The following is a 15,195-nucleotide window of genomic DNA, read 5'->3' as shown; positions in this document are numbered from 1 at the left end:
GTAGTCAAAAACGTTATTTTAGATATAAAACGCGAAAGTAAACTGTTCATTTTGTTTTAAACATGCCATTGTTGTTGAAATATTTGCGTAATATTTTGTATTGTAAATTTAATCTCATGAGCAAAAAATATTCTTTTGTGTGTACATCTTAATGTATGTATTTTGGACAAAATAATTAACTGAACATTGTTACGATCGTTACACCTGCACATTAATGTTACAAAACATGCACTTTTTGTGATACATGACTTGCGAATGTAATTATTCCAGAAAAAGAATACAGTTGGCCAATCATTCTGTGTAGTATTCGAAATAACTATAATATTTGAAAATAACTAACAGAGAACAGAGTATGTAATAAGTCCATTTTAACAGTTCCATTTTCCGATGGTTAGTAAGCGACTTCACACAGTATCACCCTTTGACTGTACACACTCACGCAAGTCATCAGGGGCTACTTTCCCACACGTTCACAACAATGCAGTTTTGTTTTAATTTTCTGAAAGTATATATTGATTTCAAGAAAGTGAATATTAGAACTGTTGATAATTTCTTTCACTTTTTATTGCTTACAAAAACAATCTCATTTCTGCAGATTAACCAAATGGTGTAGGATAAACTACAACAACCAAAGTGTCTTATGATAGTGAGGTATTACGGATACGATTACTGGCGTCTGTCAATAGAAAAAAGTTGTCCTAATATTACCACCGACTCGACCTGGAATACTCATCCACATACTCAAAGGCTTAACTAAGGATAATTTGTGCATTATTTGTAACATATAATATCAATTATCTAAATAAAGTGTCATTCGTGCATAATACAGTCTACGAAATCCGGTTTTTTATGAAGTATGACACTGAATTTCACAAATTTTTCCACGCGCATGTACACATTGTTGTAATTCTATTATATATCTCATAATTTTAATTATTATTCTGCTTAAACACAAATCTTCCCGGTGGCAGACAATGTATATTTTATTATTTCTAACTTTAATAAGCAAACGTACCGATAGCGGCCAGCAACCAGCTCCGCACAATTCTCATTCCGAGTGAGGAAAAGCATCTATTTAGGTGAGTGAGTGAGTATGGTTTTACGCCGCTTTTAACAATATTCCAGCAATATCACGGCGGGGGACACCAGAAATGGGCTTCACACATTGTCAAACATTGTACCCATGTTGGGAATCAAACCCGGGCCTTCGGCGTGACGAGCGAACGCTTATAACCATCAGAAAACCACACCGCCCCTTTTCATTTAAGAGCACGTACATGACTGAGTAATGAATAATACATTTCCTGCGTTTGCAAATAAGTGTAATATTCTGTGATAAACACCAGCGTCAGTACATACTTGCAGCAAGTAGTACACCTACCAATGATAGACGCCACTACCAACAAATACTTCCAGTAGGTGTTAAATCCAATGATTGACAGTAACAACAACAAATACAATAGGTTAAAATCCGTGATTAACGCCAGCACCAACTTATATTTACAGTGGGAGTAACATCCAGTGATTAACACTAGCATCCATAAATACTTACAGTAAGCGTAATATCCAATGATAAACACCAGTGCCAGCATCAGACCAAACCTCAGCGAAGCCATTGCTGTAAGAATAATGTGAATTATTTTCAGTAATATATTGATATTTGCTGAAGTGAGTCGGTGATTGTTCTTTTAGGCCGCATTTAACGGCATAATATAGGGCCACTCAAACCAGTAAGGTCCAACGCTAAGGGGTACAATGACAGAGAGACTGACCACCCAATGCAATGTCATGCTTCTTAAGACAACAAAACCCTGGTTACAAATAGTTACCCTGGTCCCCAGAGGAATTTAATAAGTATGATTCTAGGATGGTTGTATTCTGAAGAACTTTACTATTGATTTTCTAAATATGGAAACCAAGGTCAAAAGAAGAATGATTTTAATATTAACTTTAAACATACGTCCTTACAGTCACAGTTGTCATATATGTGCTCCTTGTTTCTAATGGGTACACAAGTGAGTGAGCATGTTGTTTTTACGCCGCTGTAGCTATATTTCAGTTATATCACGCCAGGGGACACCAGATATAGGCTTCACACATTGTACCCACGTGGGAAGTGACAAGCAAACACTTTAATCACTAGGCTATCCCATCGCCCTCGGCGTACATGGGGTGTGCCTCTATTTATCACACAGGACTCCCTGAACATCTTTCTGAATCGAAATGTACCACAGAGTACGGGGTACGTGAGCGCAGGATGGACAGAAAAGGAATGAATACATTGTGTGCACCAACCCTCCATCTTGAAAGGCTACTCATGTTTGACGTTAATTTGCATACTATTACCAGGGACAGTCTCTATTTTTCCATAAACGTTCTTGTTCATATCTAGTCTAAGAATTAAAAACATTTACTTTTTAGAATTTAGGTGGAACAACATGAAGATATATACATCCTGATATTGTCTTTGAGGCATTTCCACTAATAAAGAATAATTTCCTGAATTGAATAAGCCTTTGTCATTTTCATAATGTGTCCTGTCCAAATTTCCTATTTCAAAATAGTGTAAGGAAGGGAGAATGTGTCTTCGTGTGATTTAATATGGCAATGTGCACCGAAAAACTGGAAAGTACCCCGCCATGATATAATTCCTATCGGCTAACAATTGCCTTAACTGCATCTGTATTATCCACATTTTGTAAAATTATAATGCTGCTATTTAACCCTTTCAATATGTCTCGTAACTGAACTCAGTCCTGTATCACTATTTACTGAAGCCACAGATATATATAGTATATTTGTGAATAGTGATGTATACACTATTGCCTAGAAGTTCATTCCCTTTAACGGCATGGGCAACGCGTGACGCCAGCCGTGGGCAACCCGTTGAACACGGGTGTGCACCCCGTTCGCCACTCGTGTGCAACGCGCAACACACTCATTAGAGAGAGAACAAACATTTGACCAAAGGAGGACCCACATTTAGCTGAGATTGGAAGTAGTAACAAGGAGAGCATTTTTTTATATTGTCATTTTTTTTTTTTTTTTATATGATTTACGGCAACCATTGTCTGAAAGAACATTTAAAGGCGTATTACTCTGGAGCCATGTCATCTATATGTCTTGAAACATTTAATTGGCCTTATTTATAAGATGCTAATCCTTATTGTTAATCCCTATTTTATTGTACATCGACTGTCTGCCACCCAGAACGAGTTGTTCAATTATGTCACTGATGAATTATTGTTTACATTTACTTACTAAATGTCAATTGACCTTTGCTATATAAGCCTTGATCCAGCACCATGGATGAAAATACAGAAAAGGAGAGGGAGAGAGAGAGAGAAAGGTCTTACCCTTAGCTAGCCTAGCTAGGATTAGGCTGGGTGCTCCGGGGCACCAAGAAAACAACCACTACTACCATGTGCTGACCTGGCACATAGTGTCTTTTGTATGTATATATCTAGCTGTATAAAGTAAAATTGTATATACTGCAAGCCATCGTCTCCAAGTTGTCACTTCCTACTGAGAACCATACGTCAGCCCCTTGCATATACGAGTATGCAATTTTTTCATTAGCAACGTCACGTGTGTCTGCAACGCACGTGCACCAGCGCGTTGTTAATTTCCTGACGATTTATGATATGTATTTGATGATGTCTCATTTTCAGATGTGATTTTGTTGGAAAATATGAGTACCGTTGTGATCACTTTCTTCCAGCTTATTTATACGACCATTGGCTTCTACGTGATCTTTTGCGATGGTGTTAAGATAATACATGATCCTGGAAAATTTTAATGTCATCGTCAAGTTTGTGTAAATTGAGACTCTAGGGAATGTAATTCTCACAATTTGTGATATCAATAACTACATTTGATTTTTAAAATATTACAAATGCTATATAAATATCAATAAATATAACATGATGTCATAAATCAAATTTGAGATATAAATTCATTCTTTGGAATCAATAAATGATTTACCGATATCATAAGATAAGAAATAAATAGTTACAAACGGCGTCTGATATAGTGTTACTTTTGGTTTTATTGAGTAACGCGATTGCATCACGGTTATAGTGTTAATTGCTAGTCTGTTCCTTCACCAATATTTCTTTCATCTTGTTAAAAACTGTTTAAAAATGTCAACTTATAATTAACTATTATCTATAACCAAGTAACAAATACCAACCCGACCTGCGTTTATTTATCTCTCGAGCGTTATCATTATTAACAACTGTCTAAGTGGATATGCTTATACTAGAACATCGTACTAATTACGGAATGACACATCATCTCAACGCATTTACAAGTTAATCGCTTGATAATCAGGAAGTCTAGCTGTCTGTGAGCGTGGCTGAGTTAGGTTACATGTAAAATAGGAATCGTTAAACGAAATAGGATTTGAAATGTATCCAATACTTCCAACTATCAGGATACAAGTTTCAATCTGTCCGGCATAGCACTTACATCTATAGCATAGTACTATAGCTAAGTAAATACCACTTTAAAATGTCACTGTTCATCGTATTTAAAGCAGACACGGTGGTTAAAGTGAATCTCATTTCCCCATACCTACCCTCAACATAGTCACATCACAAGTGTTCGGTCCGACTTGCCGTCAAAAACCTCTAAAACCTCACGGATGTATCATGAAATGTGTTTACATATATAGACTTGTATCATATCTACCTAAATACCACTTCATAGTGTCACAGATCTTGCTATTTAAAGCAAGCACGTTGCTCAAAGTGGAGCCATTTCCCCTCTACATTCTTAACATAGTCTCCATCAGATGGGTTTGGTCTGTGTTCAGTCCGATTTGGCCCCAAGATAATTAATGTAATTTCATCAGAAGACGTTTAATAGGTCACACTGTTGTAAAAAAACGTGTTTATTCCCTTATCCGATAATTACAGCGTGTTGTGATCACTACATATGTCTATATCCTAAACATGTTTGGAATTGTTTAAAACCCAAACATGTTCATAATCTAAACGTGTTCTCAACCAAATTGTGTTACGAATATTAATAATCATGATGTTAATTTCTGTCAGTTTTGCTGAGACATTTGCCTGAAATATTTTGCTTTGCGATCGTGACAATAGGACAGCTTCAAAACCAAGGGCTCCCAAGTTAAAATTTGTCAGATCAAATACGTACCTCTCAACAATCAAGGACTCCTGCACGCTGATGTATTTATCAAAGCAAAATGAAAACCAACACTTTTCAGAGATTTCAGTATTTAATATATTAATATGTTTAGATTTGAAGATATTAGCAATATAAGGTTGTGTGACTGATCATTTCAGACTAATTATTGATTTCATTGCCCTAAGAAATGTCCCCATAAACCTTTGTAAATTGAATATATCAATTGTAACGACAGTTGACTGTTGCTGTTAAGTCGCGTAAGAGTTGGGTATGGAAATACCAATATTCAGTAAATTAGTGGCATCACTATTTGCACTCAACATCGTTGTCCAAAATGATGGTGCAAAACTACCTTTGTTTCTTTTTAACATAATCATTTGCACCATTTTTTCCTTAACTCACTTGTATTTTTCAGGGCATTATCAATTGCAGAAGCCCGAGTTCTTCCATCAACTGCCCGGCAAAGGAGGGCAGTGGAAAAGACAGAGGGCTTCTGCAAATGATAATGCTCTGTCAAAAAGCGTTGCCGTTATTATAACTAAAAAGGGTAGAACTTGTTATCAAATAGGAATAAACAACAATATCGCTTTTAAAACATTTACTGTACACATTTACACACAACGAATATCACTGCCCCTCTTTTACAAATGTGAAAACGTCATAGAACAAACCAGATGACGTCACTATTGAACATCAATATGACGTCACCTAACAACGAGCCGGATAATGGCCTCTCGTCAAGCAATATCATGCATTATTATGCCTCAAAGTGAGATTGACCAATCAGAGAGTAGAACTACTAACCCTATACATCAAAGATGATTGTTGCTGACCAAATATGAATCGGTGTACCGTCAGTGACCAAAACCCACCTCACATATTTCACATAACAATTCTGGTACAGAAATTCGTCATTCGACACTGTTTTGTGTTTTAATATCTTTAATTGCGATGTGCAAAGACATTAATTTTCAAAGAAACCACGTTCATGACTTTATTAATAATTATAGAGAGAAAAAACTTACAACGGATGTAACTGATTTACAAATAGCAACGTCATAGAATATAATATAGGATGACGTCACAAACAAGAAATTAACATGCAATTAACGTCACATTGTTATGAAAATGCTATCCATTTTACCTATAATACTTGTTTAAACGTTCACATTTAGCGCATTATGTATTCAGTTGTTACATTAAATCGTTGTATCGGAAAGATATGTACTGGCCCTGTCGTTTATACCAGTTGTAAGTGTCAAGTTTTCATGTGCGATAAAGACACCAAATAATGTAAATTTTCGGCATAATAAATTCGTTATTGTGTCTTTAGTTGCCGTATACACCTCGCCCAATATTTTTCAGCTAACCTAATATGACACCGTAAACGGCAACTAAAGACACCATAACTACTATTATGAAGTTGCAGTAGGCCGCTCATTTCTGACAACATGCGGGCGGTTTAATGATAATTATATCCATTGTAGCTATAATAAAGACATTTGAACTAAAATAAGATTGAAGTGTTATCAAATTATTACTTCATAATTCAGGTGAGCTACAGAGCAAAGGGTACTTTTTTGTCTATTCTTTTAAGCAATAAGCACAATCTCATAAACGAATTTGCAACATTCGCATACGCATACCTTGTCCACAGTGGTAATACGTACTCAACATTAAATCGAGAACTTAACGTGGTCTACTGTGTAGCAATCGTGATTGTTCGATTATATGTGCACAGCTGGTACACGCCTCATAAGACTAAAGTATTAAGAAGGACGTTTATTTTTTCCATAAATATCCAACTGATTATACAGAAACGTAAAATGTATGGATCTAGGATCTGAAGGACTACAAATTAATATTAATATTTCAGAGAGGCCTATTTCAAAGTGGACAGTTAGTAGATGGTATTAAACAGACAGTAGTAAAATCATGGCTTTTGGTGTTGGAAATTATGGAATGATATTGCAGAATGTTGGGGAATAGGGAATGGTATAGTAGTATGTTGGAGAATATGGAATGGTATTGTAGTATGTTTGAGAATAAAGAATGGTATTGCAGTATGTTTGAGAATATGGAATGGTATTGTAATATGTTGGAGAATATAGAATGGTATTGTAGTTTGTTTGAGAATATGCAATGGTATAGTAGTATGTTTGAGAATATGGAATGGTATTGTAGTATGTTGGAGAATATGGAATGGGTATTGTAGTATGTTTGAGAATAAGGAATGGTATTGTAGTATGTTTGAGAATATGGAATGGCATTGCAGAATGTTTGAGAATATGGAATGGGATTGTAGTATGTTTGAGAATATGGTATGGTATTGTAAAGTATTGGAGAATATGGAATGGCATTGCAGTATGTTTGAGAATATGGAATGGTATTGTAGTATGTTGGAGAACATGGAATGGTATTGTAAAGTATTGGAGAATATGGAATGGTATTGTAGTATGTTTGAGAATATGGAATGGTATGCAGTATGTTTGAGAAGATGGAATGGTATTGCAGTATGTTGGAGAATATAGAATGGTATTGTAATAAATTGGAGAATATGGAATGGTATTGTAGTATGTTGGAGAATATGGAATGGTATTGTAGTATGTTGGAGAATATGGAATGGTATTGTAGTATGTTGGAGAATATGGAATGGTGTTGTAGTATATTGGAGAATATGTAATGGTATTGTAGTATGTTGGAGAATATGTAATGGTATTGTGATGTATTGGAAATTATGGAATGATATTGCAGAATGTTGGGGAATAGGGAATGGTATAGTAGTATGTTGGAGAATATGGAATGGTATTGTAGTATGTTGGAGAATATAGAATGGTATTGCAGTATGTTTGAGTGTATGGAATGGTATTGTAATATGTTGGAGAATATAGAATGGTATTGTAGTATGTTGGAGAATATGGAATGGTATTGTAGTATGTTGGAGAATATGGAATGGGTATTGTAGTATGTTTGAGAATAAGGAATGGTATTGTAGTATGTTTGAGAATATGGAATGGTATTGCAGTATGTTTGAGAATATGGAATGGTATTGTAGTATGTTTGGAGAATATGGAATGGTATTGTAATATATTGGAGAATATGGAATGGTATTGTAGTATGTTGGAGAATATAGAATAGTATTGTAGTATGTTGGAGAATATGGAATGGTTTTGTAGTATGTTGGAGAATATAGAATGGTATTGCAGTATGTTTGAGTGTATGGAATGGTATTGTAATATGTTGGAGAATATAGAATGGTATTGTAGTATGTTGGAGAATATGGAATGGTATTGTAGTATGTTGGAGAATATGGAATGGGTATTGTAGTATGTTTGAGAATAAGGAATGGTATTGTAGTATGTTTGAGAATATGGAATGGTATTGCAGTATGTTTGAGAATATGGAATGGTATTGTAGTATGTTTGGAGAATATGGAATGGTATTGTAATATATTGGAGAATATGGAATGGTATTGTAGTATGTTGGAGAATATAGAATAGTATTGTAGTATGTTGGAGAATATGGAATGGTTTTGTAATATGTTTGAGAATATGGAACGGTATTGCAGTATGTTGGAGAATATAGAATGGTATTGTAATAAATTGGAGAATATGGAATGGTATTGTAATATGTTGGAGAATATGGAATGGTATTGGAGTATGTTTGAGAATATGGAATGGTATTGTAGTATGTTGGAGAATATGGAATGGTATTGTAATATATTGGAGAATATGGAATGGTATTGTAGTATGTTGGAGAATATAGAATGGTATTGTAATATATTGGAGAATATGGAATGGTATTGTAGTATGCTTGAGAATATGGAATGGTATTGTAGTATGTTAGAGAATATGGAATGGTATTGTAGTATGTTAGAGAATATGGAATGGTATTGTAATATATTGGAGACTATGGAATAGTATTGTAGTATGTCGGAGAATATGGAATGGTATTGGAGTATGTTTGAGAATATGGAATGGTATTGTAGTATGTTGGAGAATATGGAATGGTATTGTAATATATTGGAGAATATGGAATGGTATTGTAGTATGTTGGAGAATATAGAATGGTATTGTAATATATTGGAGAATATGGAATGGTATTGTAGTATGCTTGAGAATATGGAATGGTATTGTAGTATGTTAGAGAATATGGAATGGTATTGTAGTATGTTAGAGAATATGGAATGGTATTGTAATATATTGGAGACTATGGAATAGTATTGTAGTATGTCGGAGAATATGGAATGGTATTGTAGTATGTTGGAGAATATGGAATGGTATTGGAAAGCATTGGAGAATATGGAATGGTATTGTAGTATGTTTGAGAATATGGAATGGTATGCAGTATGTTTGAGAAGATGGAATGGTATTGCAGTATGTTGGAGAATATAGAATGGTATTGTAATAAATTGGAGAATATGGAATGGTATTGTAGTATGTTGGAGAATATGGAATGGTATTGTAATATGTTGGAGAATATGGAATGGTATTGTAGTATGTTGGAGAATATGGAATGGTGTTGTAGTATATTGGAGAATATGTAATGGTATTGTAGTATGTTTGAGAATATGTAATGGTATTGTGATGTATTGGAAATTATGGAATGATATTACAGAATGTTGGGGAACAGGGAATGGTATAGTAGTATGTTGGAGAATATGGAATGGTATTGTAGTATGTTGGAGAATATAGAATGGTATTGCAGTATGTTTGAGTGTATGGAATGGTATTGTAATATGTTGGAGAATATAGAATGGTATTGTAATATGTTGGAGAATATAGAATGGTATTTGCAGTATGTTTAAGAATATTGAATGGTATTGTAGTATGTTTGAGAAAATGGAATGGTATAGTAGTATGTTGGAGAATATGGAATGGTATTGTAGTATGTTGGAGAATATGGAATGGTATTGTAGTATGTTGGAGAATATGGAATGGTATTGTAGTATGTTGGAGAATATGGAATGGTATTGTAGTATGTTGGAGAATATGGAATGGGTATTGTAGTATGTTTGAGAATAAGGAATGGTATTGTAGTATGTTTGAGAATATAGAATGGTATTGCAGTATGTTTGAGTGTATGGAATGGTATTGTAATATGTTGGAGAATATAGAATGGTATTGTAGTATGTTGGAGAATATGGAATGGTATTGTAGTATGTTGGAGAATATGGAATGGGTATTGTAGTATGTTTGAGAATAAGGAATGGTATTGTAGTATGTTTGAGAATATGGAATGGTATTGCAGTATGTTTGAGAATATGGAATGGTATTGTAGTATGTTGGAGAATATGGAATGGTATTGTAATATATTGGAGAATATGGAATGGTATTGTAGTATGTTGGAGAATATAGAATGGTATTGTAATATGTTGGAGAATATGGAATGGTTTTGTAATATGTTGGAGAATATGGAATGGTATTGTAGTATGTTTGAGAAAATGGAATGGTATAGTAGTATGTTGGAGAATATGGAATGGTATTGTAGTAATTTGGAGAATATGGAATGGTATTGTAGTATGTTGGAGAATATGGAATGGTATTGTAGTATGTTGGAGAATATGGAATGGTATTGTAATATATTGGAGAATATGGAATGGTATTGTAATATATTGGAGAATATGGAATGGTATTGTAGTATGTTGGAGAATATGGAATGGTATTGTAATATATTGGAGAATATGGAATGGTATTGTAGTATGTTTGAGAATATGGAATGGTATTTTAGTATGTTAGAGAATATGGAATGGTATTGTAATATATTGGAGACTATGGAATAGTATTGTAGTATGTCGGAGAATATAGGATGGTATTTTAATATATATTTATCAACGGCTATAAGTCAAATGACGATGTGTGTACACACATCTAAAGGTAGCACACCAACTAAATCATAAAGTACAAAACCTCGTCAAAACTGCGAAAGCCAAAACTGCAAATGAATTTGCGAAGAAATAAATCCAGATCAGATGAGACCCTACTGTCACTTTACAAATCACTGATTACATCCAAAATAGACTATGGATGCCAAATATACAACCCCCTCAACTCATTATTAAACGATAAACTAAACTCAGTCCAATACCAAGCACTAAGGTTAATTACACGCACACAACGGGGCACACCGCGCACATCACTGCAGGCACTAACAGGCGAAATCCTCCTGGATCTATGCCGAGAACTTACAATAAATTACTGGGCCTCCACCCAAGATAATCCAACAAATGCTTAAAAACAGCCTTAGCCCAAAAGGGCTCGAAGCAGTAGCTCGAAATAACCCACAATTAGTACCAATTTCTCACCACATACGAGGACCGCCTATGTGGTCGAGGGGTAGAGCGTCCGCCCGGAGAGCGGAAGGTCCGGGGTTCGATCCCCAAAAGACGTTAAAAGATGGTACTTGTTGTTACCCTGTCTGGCGCTCGGCATTAAGGGGCTAAAACATGGACTGGTCGGCTCAGAGTTAGTATACTGTGTCTGAGTGGGGTATTCATGTTAAACTGCGGCATGGTATCTCAGTGAGCTAGCACTATAAATAGGCATCGTCCGTACAAGCAGCCACACACATACACGTGCATGCACGTCGCTATATAAGTGCAATAATCTTGGACGCGACGTTAAACCCCATTTCACCTCACCTCAACACATACTAAACTACTCAAATACTCACAACCTAAATGATTTAAACTAAACACAGCACCAAACGACTCTTTCATACCCAAACTACAAACCCACACATTCGACATATCTCTCTCCACCAAACTAAATAAAGAAACCGACCCAAACACCGCTAAATCCACCACACAAGCATACATACACGAACAATGGCCAAATTGGTGTCACATATACACAGACGGGTCCTTTGACCCGGACTCAAAACGCACGGCATCAACATCAACACACCTACAAAAGAAACAAACTCATGTAGGCTTCCCACTAACCAATCAATCTTCACAGCCGAACTAATGGGGATAGTAACAGCCCTACACAGCGCCCAAATGAAAAAAAACACCAAAAAAAACTAATACTAACAGATTCATTAAGTGAGCTCCAGGCTATAAAAAAACAAAAACACAAAAAACGTCCTAAGCTAATACTTCAGATACTTAAAAGCTACGACAATCTCCGTAAACTAGGCAAATATATAGAAATAGTTTGAATCCCTGTCCACATCGGTGTGTTTGGTAACAAACATGCCGACGAAGCAGCTAAATCAGCACTAAAATTGGAAGAAGTAAGCATCAACTTTTCAATATCTAAAAAACGAAATTTGAAATATTACAAAGGAAAAAATCTTCCATAGGTGGCAAAACAACTATCAGAAATCAAACTGCAAACTAAATCACCTGCTACAAAGGCCACTCAAAAAACCCAAAATCCTTCCTAAAACAAAAAATATCGACAGGGCAATAACCAAATTACAAACAGGCCACACTAATCTCAACTCACACCTACACCAAATTAAAAAAAACATTAAACCGGTTACTGCCCAAATGGCAACCAAATAGAAACTCCTGAACACGTAATACTACATTGCACACATTACAAACAACACAGCACAACACTAAACTACAACAACCAAATGACACTAGCAACTCCATTAAACCCCTTAAAAGCTTACAGACCTATAAAGCACTAGGCATTTATCTAATCAAAACAGGCCTACTCGGCCGCATTTAGGAGAGAGAGAAAAAAAGACCCCAAAAACCACAACAAACAAGCTACCAATAAAACATAAATAATAAATCTATAACAACACACAACCTCACAATCTCCTTTAGATCCTCCACCTTATTAGCATGGCATATTTCAAAATTCAAAATTTCCGCCAAAATTAATTAAGCGACCATAGAGCCCCTCCAGGTTGCCTTACCTTTCGGACATACCTTTCTCGACCACATCACTGAACGGCTTGTCGGGTCCGTGTGCGAACTGCAAAATATACGCATATGTCGGAAAGCGCTGGTTAAAACCAAAACTAAGTAAGTAAGTCAATTGACGATAAATTACATTTCAACGAATACAGCTTAACGTCCCAAACCATGGAAGTGACAGCTAGCGTACGTGTTGGAACTCGTGTTCAGAATCCATCTTTCACTCGTGTTACAAATTAACCTATTGCATATATAGGTTCATGATTTATTTCGTTTATTTAGTGCAATTCTGTCTATTTTTTCTTAATTTCAATATTATTTTTGTATTCCCATGAACAGTAATACCATCATAATATAATAAATACATGTACATGTGGGTTGTCGAGGAGCTTACATATATCTAACTGAGAATGTCAAATTAGTTTGCAAATAGTATTGTGTAAAATAAATACACACATGTTTAGCTCTGGCTGTGAGGTAGGTTTGTATATTTGACATTGTTTTCCAGGGTTACCAGCAATATGAACCCACGTGTATGCCGGAAAAGACAGGTGAAGAGATAACTATAAATGCCGCTTCATCAATACCCTACAGTTATATTTTAGTACATTTACGTGTTTAATACCTTTCGAGAATATTTGACAACTTCACCTTACAATTATTATTTTTCTATCTGGATCTAGACGGAAGTTCTTGCACGTGCTAATGATTAATCTTTCTTTCAGGTTGAACGCTTTCAACAAGTAACACCTTTATTTCAAGTTAGAGGCCACATGCCCACAGAACATAACATTACAGGAATACAATTACTGATAAAGTGACTTATCCAATTCCATTGCATTCAATATGAATTTTGATAGCTGTACAATAGTAGGTTTATGATTAGAAGACATCAGGCGAACAAAGGATTCCAGTGACGGATTAACAAAGTATTTAGGATCAATGTATCGATTTCTTAAATCATTAAAAGCAACTAGACTAATGTTTAATCGAAGACAATATCTTCACAAGCGTCATTCTTGCGTCTGCCCAATTCGATCATAAACTGATGATAGCCACATCTAAATCTTGACAGCGCCTGTTTCAATAGTGTATAGTCTACTTGTGCAAGATATACTTCTGTCTTTAAAACTGGTTGTAGGTTGAATATGCCATAAGCATTGGATTTGATGATATTGATGAATGCCATCGTTGGATGCTGTAATCGGACACACGTTGTTTAAACTGAGACATAAAAAGATAAAAATGTCCAACATCTTGCATAATCCAGGCGTAGCCAAAGCCAAACTGGAATAAGGTATGATCATGATTTATCTTAGTCGCCCAGGAAGTTCTGTTTACGCAATCCAATCCATACAGCATCAAATACGTTTGCTTCGGTTGTCGGCAATTGTTCATAATGACTAGTTTACCCAATATATTCTGAACCGCAAAAGAAACGTCACCATGGAAAGATAATGAGAAATTTTATTTGTCCAAACACTGTAAACATACTTTGAGACATATTAAAAAGATGAAACTTGGCAAAACTGGGTTGAATTTAAAGTGTCAAATGTTCTTATAGTGAAACACAACACTAGTTTCTGAGAAAATGGCATCACAAGTCAGTATCTCGTGTGTCCGCCATGTGCATTGATGACTGCCGTGCAACGTCGATACATGGAATGGATGAGGGGGTTGATGAAGGCCACAGGCACTTCAGCCCACACTCTTATAAACGTCTGACGCAGTTCAGCTGCAGTTGTCGGCCTTGGTCGGACGTCATTCAGCCGTCTTTGAATTTCGTCCCACAGGTGCTCAATGGGATTTAAATCGGTACTGAGGGCAGGCCACTGCATGGTTCTGATGCCATTCCGCTGGAGGAAGTCTTTTGATGCTCTCGCAGTGTGGGCACGGACGTTATCATGCTGAAACTCGTGGTTGCGGTGACGTGCCGAATGAGATATGGCGTGTGGTCTCAAGACTTGATCAATGTACAGAGCTGCTGTGACACCATTGCCTCTCCCTGGACCGATGTTCAGGAAGTCCACAGGGCCGACCCTCTGTACAATACCAATTCCACCCCACATCATGATGCTCGGACCACCCCATGAGTCTCTCTCAACAACACAAGCATCCGAATAACGTTCCCCATAGCGTCGCCAGACTCTCTCTCTCTCTCTCTC

The 15,195-nt window shown here is 35.9% G+C and overlaps 1 protein-coding gene across 10 annotated transcripts in view; it reads right to left on the bottom strand.

The window, feature by feature from the left end:
• LOC124147819 overlaps positions 1–15,195 on the bottom strand; it is a 165,921-nt gene that overhangs the window by 133,805 nt on the left and 16,921 nt on the right. For 4 of the 10 annotated variants that reach the window (XM_046518607.2, XM_048391522.1, XM_048391515.1 and 1 more), the window contains 2 exons: positions 13,030–13,088; positions 1,553–1,618 (listed from right to left, as the gene is read on the bottom strand). The exons of 1 other annotated variant lie outside the window; for it this stretch is intronic. In XM_046518607.2, coding sequence (XP_046374563.2) covers positions 1,553–1,618; positions 13,030–13,057 — 94 coding nt within the window. In that variant the 5' untranslated portion in view covers positions 13,058–13,088. The remainder of the gene's footprint in view (positions 1–1,552; positions 1,619–13,029; positions 13,089–15,195) is intronic. 5 more of the 10 variants (XM_048391520.1, XM_048391518.1, XM_048391516.1 and 2 more) reach the window with 2 other exon arrangements.

The sequence above is a fragment of the Haliotis rufescens genome, unplaced genomic scaffold (assembly GCF_023055435.1).
Source record: "Haliotis rufescens isolate VD_foot unplaced genomic scaffold, xgHalRufe1.0.p SCAF_9, whole genome shotgun sequence".
Taxonomy (NCBI): domain Eukaryota; kingdom Metazoa; phylum Mollusca; class Gastropoda; order Lepetellida; family Haliotidae; genus Haliotis; species Haliotis rufescens.
This window is presented reverse-complemented; position numbering and strand designations above follow the sequence as displayed.